This window comes from Salvelinus namaycush, chromosome 10, assembly GCF_016432855.1.
Source record: "Salvelinus namaycush isolate Seneca chromosome 10, SaNama_1.0, whole genome shotgun sequence".
Classification (NCBI taxonomy): domain Eukaryota; kingdom Metazoa; phylum Chordata; class Actinopteri; order Salmoniformes; family Salmonidae; genus Salvelinus; species Salvelinus namaycush.
In genome coordinates this window covers 35,267,540-35,290,906 of record NC_052316.1, presented here as the reverse complement: position 1 = coordinate 35,290,906, position 23,367 = coordinate 35,267,540, and the positions used below count along the sequence as shown (strand labels likewise).

The following is a 23,367-nucleotide window of genomic DNA, read 5'->3' as shown; positions in this document are numbered from 1 at the left end:
GGACCATTTGTGATGTTTATGGGACATATTGGAGTGACAACAACAGAAGGTCGTCAAAGGTAAGGCATTAATTATATTTTTATTTCTGCGTTTTGTGTCGAGCCTGCAGGGTTGAAATATTTTTGTTTACAAATGTGCTAACTCAGATAATAGTATCGTTTGCTTTCGCCGAAAAGCCTATTTGAATTCTGACATGTTGGCTGGATTCACAACCAGTGTAGCTTTAACTTGGTATCTTTCATGTGTGATTTAATGAAAGTTTGATTTTTACAGTAATTTTTATAGTAATTTATTTGAATTTGGCGCTCTGCATTTTCTCTGGCATTTTTCCAAGTGAGACCAGTAGCGTCCCGCCTCAGATTTTTGGATATAAATATGAACTTTACCGAACAAAACATACATGTATTGTGTAACATGAAGTCCTATGAGTGTCATCTGATGAAGATCATCAAAGGTTAGTGATTAATTTGATCTCTATTTCTGCTTTTTGTTAATCCTCTCTTTGGCTGGAAAAATGGCTGTGTTTTTCTGTGGCTATGTACTGACCTAACATAATCGTTTGGTGTGCTTTCGCCGTAAATCCTTTTTGAAATCAGACATGTTGGCTGGATTCACAACCAGTGTAGCTTTAACTTGGTATCTTTCATGTGTGATTTAATGAAAGTTTGATTTTTACAGTAATTTTTACAGTAATATATTTGAATTTGGCGCTCTGCATTTTTACTGGCTTTTGGCCAAGTGGGACGTTAGCGTCCCACATATCCTAGAGAAGTTAAGCATCTCCAATCCAAAATTAAATCTAGATTTGGCTTCCTATTTCGCAACAAAGAATCCTTCACTCATGCTGCCAAATTTACCCTCGTAAAACTGACTATCCTGCCGATCCTTGACTTCGGCGATGTCATTTACAAAATAGCCTCCAACACTCAGCAAATTGGATGCAGTCTATCACAGAGCCATCCGTTTTGTCACCAAAGCCCCATTACTACCCACCATTGCGACCTGTATGCTGTTGTTGGCTGGCCCTCGCTTTATATTCGTCGCCAAACCACTGGCTCCAGGTAATCTATAAATCTTTGCTAGGTAATGCCCAGCCTTATCTCAGTTCACTGGTCACCATAGCAGCATCCACCCGTAGCACGTGCTCCAGCAGGTATATTTCGCTGGTCACCCCCAAAGCCAATTCCTCGTTAGGCCGCCTTTCCTTCCAGTTCTCTGCTGCCAATGACTGGAACGAACTGCAAAAATCACTGAAGCTGGAGACTTTTCTCCCTCACTAACTTTAAGCACCATCTGTCAGAGCAGCTCACAGATCACTGTACCTGTACATAGCCCATTTGTAAATAGCCCATCCAACTACCCCATCCCCTCTTCTGCACAGCTATCACTCCAGTGTTTAATAGCTAAATTGTAATTATTTCGCCACTATGGCCTATTTATTGACCGATTAGAAAGGTCAGCTCGCAGAAGTGTTTTAGGGAGTGTTTGACAGGGATGAGGGGTGGTCGTTTACACACTTAATACATAATACACACTTGGTCATGTGTGAAATAGGACACCCACATAAGCCCCCACCACACTGGCATGGCCCACGGAGGTCTGGCCTCCCCAGATAGCATATGAACACGTCATAAGCCATGAAGAAATGTTTAGAATTAAATTATATATGCTTTAAAATTGCAACATTTTCTCTCAGCCTTATGGCAAAATGTGTAGGAAATTTGTCCAGAGATTTTTGAAAGTCGGACAATCCTTGTCCGGCAGGGAAACTTTATTTATATAATTTTTACATTTAGGGGGATTTTATAAGGGAAAATATTTGGTTTTGGTATTTTCTAAATACTTTAAATGTTATTAATTTCCATGTCGGCTCTATGCCTGGAAATGCCCTTGTCCGTAGCAAAGGATCCAAAAAAGTGTTTAAAATTCTACAAACTGGCAATTTTTCAGTTAATATCCATTATCTTATGTAGTTTCTTGCCATAGCCCTCTGACTTTAAAGAATATTTCTCTCAAAACTATGATTCCTTAAAGATTTGTCAAAAATCCTAAATTAGGAATAAGCAGGGGCAGCTATTTACCATAAGGACTCCTTATTAATTTCTTCATTACATGTAGTGCAACAAGACCACTTGTAGTCTGAAGTTCTCTACTTTCGATAGATTTTAACAATATTAGAATCACCCGTGGTCACAACCATAAACTGTCAGCTCCATCTGCCTGGTAGATTAAGATATATATTTGAACCAAAATTCATATTCTGGTACATTTAATTAGGTTTTAGAATCTTAAAGCAACTGAGGAAAAGCAAATTTGCTAAAAATAATTTTCCATATTTTAAAAATATTTCTTTAGAGGCAAAAATGTCTGAGTATTTGGTGTTTTATTAAGATCCCCATTAGCTGTTGCAAAAGCAGCAGCTACTCTTCCTGTGTTCCACACAAAACATAATACAGAACATCAATAGGCAAGAACAGCTCAAGGACAGAACTAGACGCATACACACAATCTAGGTCAAATAGCTGTTGTCGACTCAATATTGTTGTGTCAATATTCTGAATAAGTATTGTAATCACTGTTCTGCAACATATGCTTAAAACATTGAAGTATTTTCTGTGCTAGACTTTAGGGATATTGTTTGCTTTATAAATGTTTTATGTTCAAAATCTAGAAAAACAACAATGCTAAATAAATTATCTCTGGAGCATTTAATAGGGCTATTAATCCCAAATAAATTTGGAGATTTGTATTACATATTTGAATAATTAGAATTAACCAATCAAGGCCCCTTTAAACACTTGTTGGACAATCATTGTAAAAATGAAAAGGCTTTTGGTGTCTCATGGAGTTGACATAAATCCAGTTAGGAAAATAATTATTTGTTATATATTTGAAATGTTAATTTTAAGATAAATATTTGTGGGGAATAAGTTGGACCGTGCGTGGGGCCATGAAACTGCACTATGCCACTGACCCACCATGATCCATTTATTATTTATTAAAAGGGTTTAAGTCAAGTCAGTTTTACTTTCTGCAGTTTCCTAACTAATATAGACGAAGGACTTGTTTCTCAGACACAAGATTAAGCCTAGTCCTAGACTAAAAGGCAAACGTAATGGATAATCTCCATTGAAAGTGATCTTTAGTCCAGGACTATGCTTAATTTGTGTGTGGGGAAAACCACCCCGAAAGAGTTTAATTATTATAAAAGGGAAAATTACCTCAACTATATTTTGGAATTGTTTTTCATTAGTCCACTTAATACAGTCCCAAAATGTTTGTATGTTAACAGTCACGTTTTCAAGATTTAGGATTTTCAAGAAGCGAAGTATCACTTACCACATCACGATGATGCAATTGACATTTTGCTTCTGGAAAAATCCTATGCCTTAAATGCGACTGCTGACATGCAAAACATTTTGGGACTAATGAAAAAAAAAAAGTTTGAGTGGCGTATTCCTTTAACAGCTGGAAGCTGTCTATAGTGCTGAACACGCTCCACGTCACCAATGTGACTCTGGTCCGGAATGGAGCCATGTTTTCAGGGAGGCCATCTATGCCTGTTCTGGACTGGATCATCTACAGAGGAGGTCAGTGACATGATCACAAATGTGTCCTAAATGACACCCTTTCCCCTATATAGTGCACTACTTTTGACCAGAACCCAAATAGGGTGCCATTTGGGACGCAGACCATTTGGTCAATCACATTACATTTCCTGTAGCCTCTGCTTTCACAATATTATCCCCTTTTATCTTGAAGTGTACACTTGTTTACTACTTCACACAAATCGAAAAGCATTGGATTGGTAGAGGCATGGGCTACCAGTCATTTCCTTTCAAATCAGTGAGTGAAGGGAAGTGAGCAAGTGCACACTTTAGGGAGGAAGGAGAGATAATACAGTCATAGCCCAGGCTTCCTCATGAAGTGTGGTAACCTGAGGCTGTGGTCCAAACATTTAAAAGACACCCTCGTCCACTTAACCTCGCCTTATGCCCTTGGAGGAATCCTCATTGTCATCTTGGAGGGCGGTCCAAATGATTAGCCAAGCAAGGGAAGTTTGCAACGTAAGCCTCTCAGCCCTCGTTTTTAGTCAGCTTTGCGAATGTACAATTTATGTTCACTCCGGGGCCTGAAACTCCCCATTATTCAATTTGCGACAATTGTACATTCGCTAAGAAAAGTCTGTGAAAACTTAAACATCAATGGAGAAGTCAACCTACAAGTGTAAGTAAAAATGAATGCAAATAAGTTAGAAATTATGCTACTAATGCACATGACGGCACAAACACGACTCGCAAAAAGTAAATGTTTTTGTTTGGTTATCTTTTGGAAATTGTAGAATTAAAACTTGTTCCTTCAGAAGTTCCAGCTAGGCAGGCTAACGTTAGTTAGCTAATTAATTTGCTAGCTATCATACAGTAGGCGTATATTAATAATTATATATTTAATATAAGTAGACATGCAGTCAATTGACTAGCACATATAAAGCAGCCACAAGCTACCGGTGGCTGAAAAAACAATCATTGCTGGATGGAGTGATGAATTTCCGGCCAAGGGTGGTCCATTTAAGTGTATACTCGTCAGACGTCATCAGAAGTGTCCACTTGATTTAAGGGCTGAGGGGATAGGGTGTGTCTTTTAAGTGTTTGGACCGCAGCCTGAGACAGCATTTCATGAGGCTGGAATTCAATCAAACATGCACTGAAGAGACAGTATACCCCACTTTTGCTGTGCTAAAAGAAAGCATATTTGAGATACTACCAGAATTATTTCTGCAATATTTGTCACCAGGTGTAACTAAAAAGCACACATTTTCCTTTTCTTTAATCAAAGATTGTTGCAGTGCTGGAACAGCTGGTTTTGATTGGGTCTCTAGCACTCAAGTGCTAGGATGGATATAAAGCATTGACAAGTCACAAAGTCTGTATCACAAGTGCACTACTTTTGACCATAGCCCAATCGACCCTGGTCAAAAGTTGTGCACTACATAGTGAATAGGGTGCCAGCTGGATAGACCCTATATGATTTATTTTGCCACTCAGGGATTTTGATGTCTACAGGGGAAAGTTGGCGTCAACAGGAAGTGTGCCTTTCTCACTCTTAAGGCCTTCAGTCTGGGCAAGAAATCTCTGGATCATCGGGTCACAGAGGAGGCCCACTACCTTATACAGGTGCTACAGAAGGAGGGCGGTAATTAGTTTGTTTGGCAGGACTGCCCCAAAGTCATCCTGATTGTGCCACATAGACATTTTCTATTGGCTTATTGGAATCTTGTCAGTGGAATATTATATCTACTGTTGTGTGATGAAGGAAGCTGACCAACTGTGTAAAGTTTTCACTGTGATCTGTGGTGGTTGTTTATCATGAAGAGAATCCATTTGACACACAACACGTGATCGTGAAGGCCGTGTCCAACATAATTTGCTTAGTGGTGTTCGGAGACTGCTATGAGTACAAGGACACTGTTTCCACAGCCTCCTGGACATGCGCAATTAAAATCTCTTCCTGACTGGATCTGCTCTCGGCCAGGTACGAGTACGGAGTACCCATAGAAATAATTTGAATGGTTGCAATTTGACTTGTTTGGAATTGATCTTTGACCAAAATGTCTGCCCTTCTAGAGTTATGAAGGTTTATGACATGGGCCACTTTGGTAATGTATCACTATGGGAGTACCTCACTCCTACTCTAAAAATGTGTAGAGACAATAGGTGAAAAATGACCATATTATTAGTAACAGGAACTTTTAACAGCTAATGAGATTCAAAATAAGATTTTAGCATCCGGTGTACCGTATTTAACGGATGTTTTTTCAGGTAGTTTCTTTCAAAATATTTGGCATGATACATTTCTTTAGATCTTTAATCTGTTCCCGTTTATGAAACATTTCCCGGGGCCTCACCAGAGGATCCAAAGGAATGTGTCAGAGCTGAAAGGCTTCATATCGGAGGTGGCCAGGCAGCACTGGAAAACCCTAGACAGGGACAACCTCTGATACTTCATAGACTCTTACCTGATGGAGAGAGTAAGTGACCCATAGAAGATGAAGAGTAACTAAGTGACGAATAGGTCTCTCCAAACACTATCTTTTATATAATGCTTGTTTTTTCCTATAAGTGGTAAATCTGTGAATAGAAGGCTCTCTTGAGGTCATCCTTAAAGCTAGTCTGGAATAAAAAATAAAAAAACTATAGATGAAAAGGTATTTTTGTACATTTTGAATCCTGGCTGATTTAGCTGTTATCAAACATGGAAACCATAGAGACTATACAGTTTTGTTCAAGTCTCAATTGTCTGTCGTCATAAATTCGATGTCATATCAGTCACTATTTCTTGACCTCTGTGGAGCAGCAGGACTCGAGTCCGGACTCAGCGTACTTTGAGGAGAACATGCTGTTGTCGGTGGCTGATCTCTTCCTGGCCGGGACTGACACCACCTTCACCACCATCAGATGGGGACTCATCAACATGATGGAGCACCCATACATTCAAGGTACGTGTGTGTGAGAGATTAAAAGTGCTGATATTAATGTAGGGAATAGGCAGACATTTCCGACTCAGTCCTGCTGTCCTATTGCCTATCTGTGTTTATTTAAAAATCCCAGAGCAATGTCATTAGATTTTTCATGTGTTGGGGTTCGACTGCACCCCCTCAATGGACAACAGGGCATCCCTTCCCTACGTCTATGCCACAGTCCATGAGGTCCAGAGGGGCGGTAACGGCGTTCCACTAGGGGTGGTCCATGCCGCCAGCTCAGTGGCTTCCACCTGTCCAAGATGAAGTTTGATTTATTTGTTTAAAAAATTATGTGGATTCCCATAAGCTGATGCCTTACATTACAAATATTGATTGATGTTTACTGTCCTACAATAATTATTTTCACAGCTCACAAATACGCGCACCACATAGAAACACAGTCGAACACAAACCACAGTAAACAATAGTATTATACAAATAATTATTGTAGGGTTGGCTTTTACTTACTTGCAGTAGTTAGTGCTGAATTCAGGCTATTTGATACCTGTGTCCTACTACCTTACTGTGAAAGAGTACCAACTTCGTCAACATGACTGATGGGAAAAAGACCACCGGAAGTACCCAGATACCTTTTAACCCTGCTAACTTTCTGGATGATAAGGGCCAGTTCTGCAAGCAAGATTCCTTCCTGGCCTTTTCTCTGGGTGAGTCCCTCTTCTCATTGGCCCAAATGATCTTTTTTGTTTGGAGAGAACAATATGTCCATATAGAGAATATTGTTGTATGTACAGTACAGTGAAGTCGGAAGTTTACATACACTTAGGTTTTTCAACTACTCCACAAATTTCTTGTTAACAAACTATAGTTTTGGCAAGTCGGTTAGGACATCTACTTTGCATGACACAAGTAATTTTCCCAACAATTGTTTACAGACAGATTATTTCACTTATAATTCACTGTATCACAATTCCAGTGGGTCAGAAGTTTACATACACAGTTGACTGTGCCTTTAAACAGCTTGGAAAATTCCAGAAAATTACGTCATGGCTTAATTAAGAAGCATCTGATAGGCTAATTAACATAATTTGAGTCAATTGGAGGTGTACTTGTGGATGTATTTCAAGGCCTACCTTCAAACTCAGTGCCTCTTTGCTTAACATCATGGGAAAATCAAAAGAAATCAGCCAAGACCTCAGGAAAATAAATGGTAGACCTCCACAAGTCTAATAAATCATTCACTCTACTATTATTGACATTTCACATTCTTAAAATAAAGTGGTGATCCTAACTGACCTAAAACAGGGAATTTTTACTAGGATTAAATGTCAGGAATTGTGAAACTGAGTTTAAATGTTTTTTGGCTAACACGGAACCCAAACCGGCTGCGCGCTTGCGCCATCGTGCATACATTTATTTTGTCCCCCTACACCAAATGCGATAATGACACGCAGGTTGAAATATCAAAACAAACTCTGAACCAATTACATTAATTTGGGAACAGGCGAAAAGCATTAAACATTTATGGCAATTTAGCTAGTTAGCTTGCACTTGCTAGCTAATTTGTCCTATTTAGCTAGCTTGCTGCTGCTAGCTAATTTGTCCTGGGATATAAACATTGAGTTGTGCATTTCAGGTAAAATAACAAGGTCCTCTACTCCGACAATTAATCCACACATAAAACGGTCAACCAAATCGTTTCTAGTCATCTCTCCTCCTTCCAGGCTTTTTCATCGTTTAACTTATATGGTGATTGGCATCTAAACTTTCTTAGTATTACCACGACAACCGGCAACAGTTCGTCTTACAATCACCCACGTGGGTATAATCAATGAGATGGCACGTGGGTACCTGCTTCTATAAACCAATTAGAAGATGGGAGATGCAGGACCTGCTGCGCTATCTGTCAGAAATAGGAATGACTTCTATTTTAGCCCTTGGCAACGCAGACGCTCGTTGACGCTTGCGAGCAGTGTGGGTGCAATAATTGAATAACATAGATTTCTAAATTTAATTTGAAGCGCACGCAACGCGAGTTGTGTGGTCAGCCTATAAGGTGTATGTAAACTTCTGACTTCAACTGTATGTGCAGTGCATTCGGAAAGTTTTCAGACCCCTTGACTTTTTCCACATTTTGTTACATTACAGCCTTATTCTCAAGAATGATCAATGGAAACCAGGATGAATCTGAGCTCAATTTCGAGTCTTATAGAAAAGGGTTTAAATACTTATTTAAATGTATTTCTTATTTTTAATAAATTAGTAAAAATGTCTAGACCTGTTTTTGCTTTGTCATTATGGGTTATTGTGTAGATTTCTGAGGATTTATTTATTTAAAACATTTTAGAGTAAGGCTGTAACGTAACAATGTGGAAAAGGGGTCTGAATACTTTCTGAATGCATTACACAGTGAATTGTGGATTTATTCAGACTGCTTGACTTTTTTCACATTTTGTTACGTTACAGCCTTATTCTAAAATGGATTACATAGTTTTCTTCCCCCTCAATCTACACACAATACCCCATAATGACAATGCGGAAACACGTATTTAGAAATGTTTGCAAATTTCTTATAAATCAAACACGTAATTTACGTAAGTATTCAGACCCTTTGCGATGAGACTAGAAATTGAGCTCCGGTGCATCCTGTTTCCAATGATCATCCTTGAGATGTTTCTACAACTTGAATGAAGTCCACCTGTGGTAAATTCAATTGATTGGACATGATTTGGAAAGGCACACACCTGTCTATATAAGGTCCCACAGTTGACAGTACATGTCAGAGCAAAAACCAAGTCATGAGGTTGAAGGAATTGTCTGTAGAGCTCCGAGACAGGATTGTGTCGAGGCACAGATCTGGGGAAGGGTACCAAAAAATGTCTGCAGCATTGAAGGTCCCCAAGAACACCGTGGCCGCCGCCATTCTTAAATGGAAGAAGTTTGAATCCACCAAGACACTTCCTAGAGCTGGCCGCCCGGCTAAATTGAGCAATCAAGGAAGAAGGGCCTTGGTCAGGGAGGTGACCAAGAACCTGATGGTCACTCTGACAGAGCTCCAGAGTTCCTCTCTGGAGATGGGAGAACCTTCCAGAATGACAACCATCTTTGCAGAACTCCACTGAATAGGCCTTTATGGTAGAGGGGCCAGACGGAAGCCACTCCTCAGTAAAAAGGCACATGACAGCCCGCTTGGCTGATTTTCTGGTCTAAGGAAACCAAGATTAAACTGTAATCACTACCAAAGGTGCTTCAACAATGTACTGAGTAATACTTATGCAAATTTAATATTTCAGTTTTCTTTCCAGAATTTTCTAACAACCTGTTCTTTCTTTGTCACTTTGGTATTGTGTGTAGGTTGATGAGGGGGGAAAAACACATTTATCAATATTAGAATAAGACTAACGTGAAAAAGTCAAGGGGTCTGAATAACTTTCCAAATGCACTGTATGTGTTTGCATCAAGGTATGTGCTTGTGTGTTGAAACTGTTTGTGTCTGTGATCTTTGAGTGTTTATTGTGGTTAGTTCCACCTGAGGAACACACATCCTAGTTCCACCTGAGGAACACACATCCTAGTTCCACCTGAGGAACACACATCCTAGTTCCACCTGAGGAACACACATCCTAGTTCCACCTGAGGAACACACATCCTAGTTCCACCTGAGGAACACACATCCTAGTTCCACCTGAGGAACACACATCCTAGTTCCACCTGAGGAACACACATCCTAGTTCCACCTGAGGAACACACATCCTAGTTCCACCTGAGGAACACACATCCTAGTTCCACCTGAGGAAGACTTCTGTGAAGTCGGAATATTGTTTGTAATCATATTGCAGGAATGAAAAGCACCAGGGAGCAGCAGTATTCTGTGTGTGGGCATCTCATTTCTTTACCTAGTTCCTAATCTCTACAGCATTTTGCCTTGCTCCCTCCAGGGTTGGGGTCATTTCAAGAAGTAAACTGAAATTATATATATTTTTTTCTCTGAGTAGAATTGAGTAATTTTTTGAATTTCAGTTTACTTACTGAATTGAAAAGGACCCCAACCCTGATTTGACTGGCTCCCTCTCCTCTGAAGGCCCGTGGGTGTGTCTGGGGGAGTAGCTGGCCAGTTGGATCTGTTTGTGTTCTTCACATCCCTGCTGCAGCGCCTGTGTTTATCCTGGCCCCCCACACTTCTCCCCCGGACACGGAGGGTTTTCTTCAACCTGATCCACAAACCCAAACCCTTCACCATGCTCTGTCACAGCCGAGGCACCAAACACTGAGACCAGGGGCCGTATGTATCAAGCATCTGTATCAAAACCCAACCTGAGTTTATTAAGCACATAGGCCAAGATTGTCTACCAATGAGTGAATAATATGATGAAACTAAGGGTCTTCTTTAGTCTTAACACCAAATGCTAGGGCAGCAGGGTGAATAATGGAATTAAAATTTGCTCATCTCAACATGCTGTGTGAACGACTTTAATTATCAAGGGATTTTTTATAACTAATAGGATGTTGAAGTGAAGAGGAAATTCAACAACTCTTGAAGGACAGTGTCTATGAGCCGAAATGTGTTGGTTTGAACAATAAAGACACATTTCTATCAACTTCCACCGTCTTCCAAGAGTTGCAGAATGTTATCTTCAGTTCAGTTTGCTCCTTAATTAATGCCCCTTGGTTGGAGAGCAAGGTAGTGACGGTGTTCCTTGCCCTTTGACAATTGATGTTGACAGAGTTAGATAGCCATCTTGGGTAACTGCTACAGCTTGCCCTGTGGTGGAGTTAAAAAAAAGAGTAGACTAGAGGGAGAGGAGCTAAAGGTGAATCGGTATGGAGACTGCCGTATAGCACCGTGAGCACTTTTTACACTTTTATTTTATTGAATATTAAACATACAATCTACCTGCAGTGAAGCCGCTCAACATTTACATTACATTCAGTCATCTAACAGACTCCCATCCAGAGGGACCCACAGAAGCAACCAGGGTCAACATCCTGCCCAAGGGCATGTCGACAGTTCTCCCACATGGTCAAAAACAGGGACCCGACCCAGGAACCGATCAGCCACCGGCCTAAGCTCCCAGCCACCAGCCCTCCAAGATCCCCCCCACAGTTTCCGAGAGCTGCCCCTCAATCATCAGAGACCCCCCCCCCACCACAGTCCCCCTGAGAAAAAAAAACATAATAAAAGAATTCCATTCCCTGTCCCCCAATGCAGCAACAATGAACAAAAGCGGGAAAAAAAGGAAAACATAAAACAAGACATCAAGGACAACTGAATACGTTTGAGTGCATGTATGGCACTATTTACATGTGAATGAGTGTGTGTATGCATGCGTACCAACACCTGCACGGCATCAGCCTCAGGCAAACCGGCATTAAATGTAACAACGTTGCCCCTGTGTCATTCAAAGTTTTTGGTTTATTTTGACTTTATTGTACTGTATGTTACTTACCCACACAACCTGTAAGATGACTAGAGTGTTAGAGGTAGTTGGGTGTGTTATTGTACAGTGCTGTTGAATGGATGTGACCTTAACATGATAGAATAGACCTTGCCTGTTCAGTTTGAGGCAAAAAAAAGTACGGTCCATGTTTTTCAGAATGTTTTATTTAAATGTTTAGAAAAGCTACATACTTAACTAATTATTATGGTAATCACTCTATCAAAAATAAAGTAATTACCTAAGAAAAATAGAATCAAATTGACGCTGTACAACAATGATTGGTTTATGTACTGTTCTAGGTTTACTTGTCTAAAATCTGTCAATTATGAATAAAATTGGGTACAAAGTATCTATGTTCAAACATGTACACTTTAAAGTGAAATCTTGTTTGCCATGCTGTATCATAAATATAAAATAATTGAATGAATTGTATTGCCACAGTCTAAAAATGTAAAAAATCATCAATCTGTAATTCACAGGTGTGTGCTTTCATGGTAAGAATGTGTTGATTGTGTGTATCCCGTCTTGTAAGACACGCCATTGTCCTGTATGTAGACTTCCCTAATGCTTTTCCCTGATATCGTTATGGGCTGTGTACATTTGAGGTTCTTCCATTGTCTTGGCTTTGATTGGAATCTTGAAATCAGTCTCTTTGCGGACGGCCTGGTCCCTGCTTGGCATAGGTCGAGAAGGCTAGCGACAACCAACACGACCAGCATCGGTCCCACCTCCACAATGGTTTAGTGCTGGGAGCACCAGTGTCTGTACCCCGATCCCCTGAAGCCTCACCACATCGGGGAGGGAGGCCAAGAGGTACCTGGTGGAGGGGTAGGGCTTAAGTACCTCCGGGTGCAGGAGGAGAGAACAGGCCTGACTCATACGGGAAAGGGGTACTCCCTCTGGGTGCTGGTTCATCAGGTCATGCAGGCTGCTCTTCAGTCTGGTCAGGTAACTGTTCTGGGCAGTAGTAGGGGCTGCTGGTCTAGCAGAAGTCCTTACTTTTTAAGAAAAAGAAAAAATAATCATTTGATGAGGTTGCACTCAGGTGCTATCCTCTCATTGTTGAAATATAACCAAATTAGGGATAGTTAAAAATGTACTGGGGGGGTGGGTCTGATCCAATCACGACTCCCCTTGTACTGTAAATCACTTGCAGAATCTCTCCCTCAGAATTAATGCAATGTTTACAACCACAAACGAGTAATGACCCTGTGTTCATAAACGTGGATATCGACTTCGCCACTTCCGCATGCTTTTGTTGCACAGTCGATGCTAACATGTTGACTAGGCCGGGTGTGCGTGTGGGCCATAGCGCTCATGTTGATTTTCTCCACCCACAACAGACATGATCAGGACATGCAGGTTGAAATATCAAAACAAACCCTGAACCAACTATTAATTTGGGGACAGGTTTAAAAGCAAACATTTATGACAATTTAGCTAGCTAGCTTGCTGTTGCTAGCTTGCTGTTGCAAGCTAATGTCCTGGGATATAAACATTGGGTTGTTATTTTATCTGAATTGCACAAGGTCCTCCGACAATCCACAGATAAAAGTGTAAACCGAGTTTGTTTCTAGTAATCTCTCCTCCTTCAGGCTTCTTCTTTAGAATTTATATGGTGGTTGGTAACCAACTTTAAGGTGCATTACCACCACCAACTGGACTGGAGTGTGCACCTCAGTTCATCTTTCAATCACCCACGTGGGTATATGCTCCAATGAAGAGATGGGAGAGGCGGGACTTGCAGCGCATCAAGCATCACAAATAGAGTTCTATTTTAGCACCTGGTTAAGCTAGCAGTGTGGATGCAATGATTGAATAACATATATGTGTACATTTATTTTGCAAAGCTCGCACACGTAACGTGAGCGGTGTGGTCAGCATGTAACGGCCAGAAGGTTGAGGGTTCATACAGCACGATGGACGAGCTCGCTCTCCCTGTCTGTCTCATTACACTGAGCCGGCTGCAGACACTTACCAGGTATCCATATAAACATTTCATGAGGATTAATTACCTGACGAATGAAAAAATGTTAACTGGGCTGATGAAACAGCAAATGTCGTTACAATTTTATAAATGCCAACAGACAATTTGTTTGGTCGACATGGTGGGCTATTTTTGTGTGTAAAATGATTTATGTGAGAAATGGCAGTGGAAACGCCTTTATGCACAAATATTGATATAATGACCATGTCGAAGTAAACTCGGGAGTCATGCGATGATATGTTAAGAGGTCCTCCCACTACGACTCTTGAAAGCATGCAGTTGATTAGCAGATTAAAGAAATTCTGAACTTCACAGGGTGGTGAGTATCCAAGGTGGTGAGTGTCCAATCAATATTGAGGGTCTTATTCTGGTGACATGATGATCGATGCTTGGCTGCCTTTAATAATGCACACATTTGCTATTCAACGCTACAGTTTTTGTGACAAAACCATCAGTAATGTTGATAATGCCATGGAACCCATTTAACTTGTATTTTTTATTTGGTACATAAGAATTTAACTGCAGAAGTTATTTTTATGTGCACTAGGTCATCACGCACAGCCTTTTATCCACAATAAGTCAGTTGGAAACACATCTCCAGTAGGAAAATGCGTATATTGTTGTATGTAGATTTTAGAATATTCACATAAAAATCTGTAAATTGGAAAATAAATTCTAGGTAGAATAATTGCAATAGCGGTGCTTAGGTAAAATCACCAGGGAAGGCAAACCAGAGCGAAAAAAGCCATATTACAACCTATGTGTTGTGATAATTGAGTTGTTTGCTCTATAACCTGTTAGTTCATATGCCTTGCCACCGTGATATATACAGTGCATTCGGAAAGTATTCAGACCCCTTGACTTTTGTTACGTTACAGCCTTATTCTAAAATGGATTTAAAAAAGAATAATCCTCATCAATCTACACAAAATACCTCATAATGACAAAGCAAAAACAGGTTTTTAGAAATTGTAGCTAATCTATTACAAATAAAAACCATATGACATTTACATAAGTATTCAGACCCTTTACTTAATACTTTGTTGAAGCACCTTTGGTACTGATTACAGTATTGAGTCTTCTTGGCTATGACGCTACAAGCTTGGCACACCTGTATTTGGGGAGTTTCTCCCATTCTTCTCTGCAGATCCTCTCAAGCTCTGTCAGATTGGATGGGGAGCGTCACTGCACAGTTATTTTCAGGTATCTCCAGAGATGTTCGATCGGGTTCAAGTCCGGGCTCTAGCTGTGCCACTCAAGGACATTCAGAGACTTGTCCCGAAGACACTCCTGCGTTGTCTTGGCTGTGTGCTTAGGGTCATTGTCCTGTTGGAAGGTGAACCTTTGCCCCAGTCTGAGGTCCTGAGCACTCTGGAGCAAGTTTTCATCAAAGATCTCTCTGTACTTTGCTCGGTTTATCTTTCCCTCGATCCTGACTAGTCTCCCAGTCCCAGTTCCTAAAGACATGACACTTGGCATTCAGGCCAAAGAGTTCAATCTTGGTTTCATCAGACCAGATAATGTTGTTACTCATGGTCTGAGAGTCCTTTAGGTGCCTTTTGGCAAACTCCAAGCGGGCTGTCATGTGCCTTTTAATGAGGAGTGGCTTCTGTCTGGGCACTCTACCATTAAGGCCTGATTGGTGGAGTTCTGCAGAGACGGTTGTCCTTCTGGAAGATTCTCCCATTTCCACAGAGGAACTCTGGAGCTCTGTCAGAGTGACCATAAGGTTCTTGGTCACCTCCCTGACCAAGGACATTCTCCCCTGATTGCTCAGTTTAGCCAGGCAGCCAGCTCTAGGAAAAGTCTTGGTGGTTCCAAACCTCTTCTATTTAAGAATGACGGTGGCCACGGTGTTCTTGGGGACCTTCATTGCTGCAGACATTTTTTGGTACCCTACCCCAGATCTGTGCCTCGACACAATCCTGTCTCGGAGCTCTACAGACAAATCCAGCGACCTAATGGCTTGGTTTTTGCTCTGACATGCACTGTCAACTGTGGGACCCTATATAGACCGGCGTGTGCCTTTCCAAATCATGTCCAATCAATTGAATTTACCACAGGTGCTCCAATCAAGTTGTAGAAACATCTCAAGGATGATCAATGGAAACAGGATGCACCTGAGCTCAATTTTGAGTCTTATAGCAAAGGGTCTGAATAGTTATGTAAATAAGGTATTTCTGTTTTTTTAATGTGCAAACATTTCTAAAAAACTGTTTTTTGCTTTGTCATTATGGGGTACTGTGTGTAGATTGATGAGGGAAAAAAACAATTTAATCAGTTTAGAATAAGGCTGTAACGTAAAAAAAATTGGAAAAGGGGAAGGGGTTTGAATACTTTCCGAATGCACTGTAGGCCTAAGGCCGAGACAATAAGTGGTGGAGTCCACAAAGCATATTGCATGTAACATACATTTACATGGCCAATCAAGTTAATATTTCCGACTTTTTCTGACTACTAAACAACTATTGATTTAGAACACAGAAGAGTTACTACAAGTCGCAAAGAAAACAGGAGCTGCCTCCACTATTCCAGCACCATTTCAACATCATCAAATCACCTATGCTTAGTCTAGTACAGTGACAACAAAGATACCAAAAACAATTTAGTCCAATCAACGTTAGCAAAATATCATGCGGCTGTCCATGGTACTAATTTATGTGTGTGTGTAAGTAGAAAAAGAGAAACGCCAATGCCATCCTCTCTTTCATGTTACTCAAACGGTCTATGACTCTTCATGCTTTTAGTTGTTGTTGTCCTAGGCTACCAGCTAGTTGACAGCTAGCTACATTTAGCTACATGTTGAACTTCCATCCTCTCAGGCCAGGGGCACAATATATGAATTTATGGTTGAATCAGAATCGCTGTTATAATCATTGGCCAATACAGAGAATTAAATAAAACCACAAGTTCAAATCCCTATCTCCATCCATGCCTAATTTAAGGAAGGGACGATTTTAGCAAGCTTGACATTTTTTTGTGTGCAACAGGACCATTCACAGTTGAGCTCACTCAGTTTAGCTTTATTTTTTATCAAGGGAGGCCAAACGCCCGCTGGCTTCCATTGCATTCAATGCAACGGGCGGAAACAATGTCATATTAATTTTGACCAGACAGCATCAGATAGATGTGCTTCACATAATAAGACAGAGAGGTGCTTTTTCTTTCGCTCGGCTGCTTTCTCCAGTGAAATACAGTCAGCCTCTTGCGAATTGAAGGACATGTATAAAACATAGAGAGATGAAAGATTAAAAAAAGGTATATATACTGTATTTTGTTCTTGGTAAATGTTTTGGGGAAGCCTGGCTTCCCTGGCATCCAAGCATACACGCCACTGGATAATTGTATTGTCCCTAAACAAGATCATTAGGCAAGCCTTTTGAGCTGCTTGTCTCATTTCTTCACTGTTCTTTCATGCGCAATGATGCACCTAGCCTCCACTGCCTATTAGCTATTCCTATTTGTTCTAGTGGATTCATATTGAACATTGATGCAGCTTGCTTTTATGTGTTGCATGACTGCTAGTAGTTAGCCTTCTGCAGATCTGGAGAAACGATCAACCTTAACACTATTGTCACGATGAATGGTGGATAGAGGGCAGGATAGACGGTTAGACTGGTAGACTATATTGACCTGTGGTATAGCAATAAGCCACGAGGGGGTGTGGTATATGGCCAATATACCACGGCTACGGGCTGTTCTTATGCACGAAGCATTGCGGATAAGAACATTGGCCATTTTTTGGCCATATACCACAAACCCCTGAGGTGCCTTATTGCTATTATAAACTAGTTACCAACGTAATTTAAGCAGTACAAATAATTGTTTTGTCAGTCTGATATACCACCGCTGTCAGGCAATCAGCATTCAGGGCTCGAACCACCCAGTTTATAATAAAAGTTAGAGAGCAGGAAAACCATAGCGCATAAGGGAAATACCAAAACACCTTGATATAGTGGAGGCGCATGCAAGCAGACAAGGAAAGTTGGCTAGGATGGAAGACATTATATAGTAAAATCTGCAAAAGAGTGAATGTAAACCAGGGAAAAACGCACTACCCTTCCCTGTGCCCAATAAAAAACACACAACCCTCCCTAAAGCAAAAAGGTTGGGTTGTCCATATACTGGCCTTACAAAATACAGTACCCTAACTCATTTAAAAAAGAAAGCTCACCTTTGTTAGGTTGTGTTTGAAGGGCGTCTCTATAACTCATGGTTAATGGTCTATGTTGGTTCTCTTTCCCCATCATCTGTCTTTGCTGCTGGATACTTCAACAATGAATATCTGTTGTAGTACAACAATGTAGTTATGTTCAATGATGTTCAAACCTCAGGCATTTACGGCTACTGTAGTACAATAATGTAGTTTTGTTCAATGAAGTTCAAAACTCAGGCGTTTACTGAGCTACCTGTCGTCACTAGGCAGACAACTTTACAGGCATAGGCTCTCGAGCACTGGCTCATTCTTCGTTTGCTATTTATTAAAGTTATAACTAAATATGTAAAAGCTGCAACATATAAAACAAGAAACAACAGGTACGAATACTTAACGTAGTTGTAGAATAAAGCTTACCAAACAGTTTTTCAGTTGCTCACCTCAAGTCGATATTTTACTTTCGGTTTCACAGAAATGAAACAATCAAATACATCCTCGTTGTCCATCGCTTCATGGGAGTGGTTTATTAACATTCTTAGCAATACACCTTCTCCGAAAGATAGTATGATTTCAAGCAGTCGGCTAGCCTAGATTTTAAATGTCTTTGCGTTAATCCATACAAATGGTTTAGTTTGCATAATTGTTATTTTCCCATCTCGTAACTGGAAGTGCCGCTGACCAATGCTAGATAGTGCTGAAATCGAAGGTACAGCCAAAACCCGTGTTGGCGCTTGAACACATAGGAGTAGAATGAACCAGCCACCCGACGTTCTAAATTCCCTCTGAATTCTAGAGCACAATGTTCGGAAAATCACAACAACAAAAACATCAGGCACAGTTTTATTTCAAGATAGCAAGGTGAGTGGACAAAAGATAAGACACTATTCATAACACCTTCATGTTCTGCTTCATTTTCTCTGTTTTCACTCCAAATTATACTGACATTGATGCACAAAGAATTCCACATAGGATCAAAATAATTCAATAGGATCATTGTATTGATGCCACTATATTGACCACCCTTAGGACCTATTCTATCCAGATACAATGCTTCGGTGGGCCCAGTGGTGTGTGCTGAATCTGGTGAGACTGATGCTGTGGCTGTTAGCCCAGGCTATACTGACTGTCCTGGTAGCCCCTGACCTGCTGTGGAGCCTGACCGGGGGAGAGCCATAGGAGGTGTTGACGAAAATACTATTTTTTTATACAGTATGTCCCAAATGTCCTCTTCTGTCTGTAAAACCCAGATGAAGGCTACAAGCTGAAACAAATTGGTTTTTCAAAACAAATATTTATTTTAAAATCAACTTTGTCCTCCATGAGTGGCTGAAACAGCCTCTTCTATTTAGGTGTGGACAGGGTTGCAGGAGGGTCTGTCTCTGCTCACTCTGATCATATCCACCCTGCTTGGGATGGCTGTCCTGGCTGTAGTCTCTCTGTACCTGGGCCAACAGGATGCGTCTGGTTAGGACCATGATGGGTCACATCAGAGAGCGTTGGGTAGGGTGGACGGGAAGGCTGAACTCATATATATGGGACATTGAGGATATGTGGAACAGGAGCAGTGCACGCCTATTGGAGTGGGTTGCAGCACCAAGAGCAGGTAGGCTGTAGGAGTCTTATGGAAGGCCTGTCGGTGCACTATTATTTACATTTTCATGAAACTGGAACACAGTCATTTGCAATTGAATGCACTGTTCACAAAGGAAGCCTAAATGTGTTATATAAATAGTGAAGAAAGTCTTTGGGCAGACGGGAGTTGAACCACCTGGAGATGCTCCACAGAGTGGACAAAGGACACCTTGATGACCAGGATGAGATGGTCCAGCGTTTCCTAGACAACGGCATGAAGTTCCGTGGCTACCACAACTATCTGATGGACAACATGATGAACTGTGAGGCCTTGGTGAGGAAATGCAGGTGAGATGCAAAAAGAGACAGGATAAGTATTATACAACTTGATAACATTGCTTGCAGAATAAATGTTTCTACACCTGTCCAGTCTTCATTGCGACCACAGCCACTATCTTTCAGCTAGTATTAGTACAGAGTCTCATATAGGGTTGCAAAGCTACCGGTAATTTACCAAAGTTACCAGAATCTTCAGTAATTTTGGTAATTAACAGAAAATATATGGCAACCTGTGGTAACTTTGGTAAGTTATACTTGGATAATTGTAAAAAATGTATTCATATATAGTATATATGTTTTATATCTGTGTCCATATTGTCCATGAGATTCTAGTAGATAGACCAAATGGTTCAACAGAAAATAGCCTAATTAATGAAAAAAGCATCTAATCAACAATGTAATTATTTTTAACTCTGCATTTCTTCCAAGTGTTTACTTTTTTCACAACTGCCACCAGTTTGACATCAAAACATTGACATTAAAACATATTAACATTGTAAAACAAAAACATAAAATGCATTTCATGCTGAAACCCTCATATTAAACACCAATGGTATTAACTAAGTTAATGGTTTAAATTTAAGATAATGTTTTACAGCATTATCATTACATTTTTATTTGTAAAATATTTTACATGTGATAAGTCAGAGATAATTACAGACACCTGTGATAATCCAAAGTACCCAAAAGGGCCACTAAATGTCTAAATGATCGATACGCAACTGGACCTGGGACTGATCTGGTACCAATGGGCATTGGGTTGAGGCTTCAGTTATTTTCAAGCCCTTGCACTGGATGGATTGACTAGTCCGATGTGATTCACAGCTAGAGCACCAAATTATTAATACAGTAATGAACTGGAAGTATTCGAGTGAAAGTGTATAGAGATTTTTTTATTTAATTATCTGCACAAATTTTGCTTTCTAAACAAGACTCACATTACATAGTAGCTACTACAAAGATAATGCCAATGTTTACTTACAGACAAAAACCTACAGTCTTCAACACACACCAAACCCCACACGTATTTCAAGTCCTCACCAAACACCTTCATCACAGTTCCTTTAGGTACTGTAGGGCTGTGTCCAGGTGGACTTTGCCCTGTCTTCTCCCTCCATGATAATGGGTGACATCACTGATCCTCAGGGGACTCAGGTTCAGGTTGAAGATGTGGTTGTAGTTCTGAATCAGACGTCTGGCTTTGTCCTGGTCTATGTAACCTGAAATGGCAGACAGATTCCCAATTCTGTCATATACTTGTAGTGTAGCTCATTAGTGCTGATGTCTCTTTGAAATTAATGTTTACTGTACATTAAATAATATCCCCAATTCATTTAGTTAGAAAATGTATATTTATCATCCGAATTATATCAGTGATTAAACATTTTTTTGTTTTGAATTTAGTACATGTAACTGCAAGTTATGTTATGATAGTTCCCTATATTTCAGGTAAAACAGCCCCTTAAGAATTATTTTGACCTATCAACTTTTAAAACCGTACCAGTGTTCTGGCTGTCACATATGTGCATGGCTCTCTCCATTCTCTGGAACCTTTGGAGCCATCTTTCTGTTTCCATGGGATACACAGAAGCTGGCGGGGGCTCAGTGCAACCCCTGGGGACTTCTGATGTGTGTGACACATGCCCAAACTCTGCCTGTCAAAATATCAACGAGGACTTTCAGCAAGATTTACAGAAGAGAACTATAGAGATGCAAGGGCTGAGAAAGACGGCTAGATGTATTTTTATAGAAAATAAGAAAATGGAAGAGAATAGAGAACCTTAATGTCATCTTGTAGCTCTTTGGGTAACACAATACCACTGAGGAATTGTAGAAGGTCTTTGTAATGCACCTAAAGTATGAGAACAATGTCATGCAATAGATACTAAAGTCTCAGGCTCTCATACAGTTGCACTGATGTGAATTAAATATCAACTATAAACTATAAAATGTAGTAACAGTCAACTTATTTTACTGTGGCCTTCTGCTTGCCACTACCTTGAATGCCACGCTGCAGTAATACTTGAAGTGGTGAACCACAAGTATTTCCTATAAAAAACAAGACCCTAAATAAACTCCTTTGTGATGTTTAATTTCAACCCTACCTGATCTGGATGGTCAGCATCACAGAACGTTAGGAGGAGCTGACGGAATGTTGGTAATTTCAGTGGAACCTCATGTCTCAGAAACGCCTGAGTGATCTGTGATTGGCTGATGGTCCCTTTGAGGGCAGGGTCAATTGCAACAACTTCCTCCTGAATGGTCCTCAGGGGTGAAGAAGCCTGCCAGTCAGCCAGCTGCTCACTGATGGCCAATGAGAGACAGTCTTCCTGTTCTTCCTCTGGTAGATCTCTCTGTGAGGATGTGGGGAAAGGGGGATACTTAGTAAGTTATACAATTGAATGCATTCAATTGAAATGTGTCTTCCACATTTAACCCAACCCTTCTGAATCAGAGAGGTGCGGGGGGCTGCCATAATCGACATCCACGTCTTCGGTGCCGGGGGAACAGTGGGTTAACTGCCTTGCTTAGGTGCAGAATTAATGATTTTTACCTTGTCAGCTCGGGGATTCGATCCAGCAACCTTTCGGTTACTGGCCCAACGCTCTAACCACTAGTGGGCAACATAGAAATGTATTTATATAGAATGATTCTATTTCTATGGTGGGGAATCAGAATAAGCCTTTGTTGAGCTCCACACCAGTATGACGTGATAATCAGTAGAAATAAACAATGCCATACAACTTCATGAAGCGTGGTATCATCTGTTTTATGTATGAAAGTGGGGATCACTGTGCAGACCACGGTTTTGTTTGAGTAAAATAAAAATGTAATCAAGTGATCACAGTTAGGCCGTAGTTTGGACTAACCTTCTCCCCCTCAGATGCCCTTGCTGCTGTTCCTACTCTGAGTTCAGTTCTTATGACAGCTGGGTTCTTCTGATGGATGTAGAACAGGGAACGGTCACCAGAGGGAGCTGTCACACACAGTCTGTTTGGGGCCTGTCAAGTGAACCCAACACTCAGTGTTTTGAGCTCTCCACTAGAAAGATACAGCTCACTGTGCACAATGTACTGTCTACATCAATGAAATCCCGTAACCATAGGGTTTATGTCACCTTTGTCTATCTATCTTGAAATATACTACTCATGCAATGTCATTTTTTCACTATGTATTATTGTTATATATTTTCTTTTTTTATTTGACATATAAAAGAGGGTAGATACCTTTATATTTTTAAAATAATGTACATATATATATTTTTCTAAGCTACATGATAATAAATAATAATAATAATAATAACATAACTTAATAACATAAGTATAACCACTATATTACGGTTCAGGGTTTACCTTGTGGAGCGCAGCCTGAAAAGCTGACCCCACATCCCCCTCAA

The 23,367-nt window shown here is 40.5% G+C and overlaps 1 protein-coding gene and 1 long non-coding RNA gene across 2 annotated transcripts; one reads left to right on the top strand and one right to left on the bottom strand.

The window, feature by feature from the left end:
* The first annotated feature begins 1,541 nt into the window (after nt 1–1,541).
* On the top strand, nt 1,542–10,749 carry LOC120054324 (cytochrome P450 2J5). The gene is given in 13 exon segments (XM_039001736.1): nt 1,542–1,597; nt 3,469–3,590; nt 5,046–5,079; nt 5,081–5,193; nt 5,373–5,465; nt 5,468–5,532; nt 5,861–6,028; nt 6,355–6,496; nt 6,609–6,760; nt 7,085–7,111; nt 7,113–7,185; nt 10,560–10,592; nt 10,595–10,749. Coding segments are annotated over 13 exon segments (1,233 nt in total).
* Nucleotides 10,750–12,048: 1,299 nt separating this feature from the next.
* LOC120054549 lies at nt 12,049–18,734 on the bottom strand. The gene is made up of 3 exons (XR_005477617.1): nt 18,477–18,734; nt 18,078–18,188; nt 12,049–12,914 (listed from the first exon to the last, which is right to left on the bottom strand). It is a non-coding gene; the product is annotated as an uncharacterized LOC120054549 (long non-coding RNA).
* Nucleotides 18,735–23,367: the final 4,633 nt, after the last annotated feature.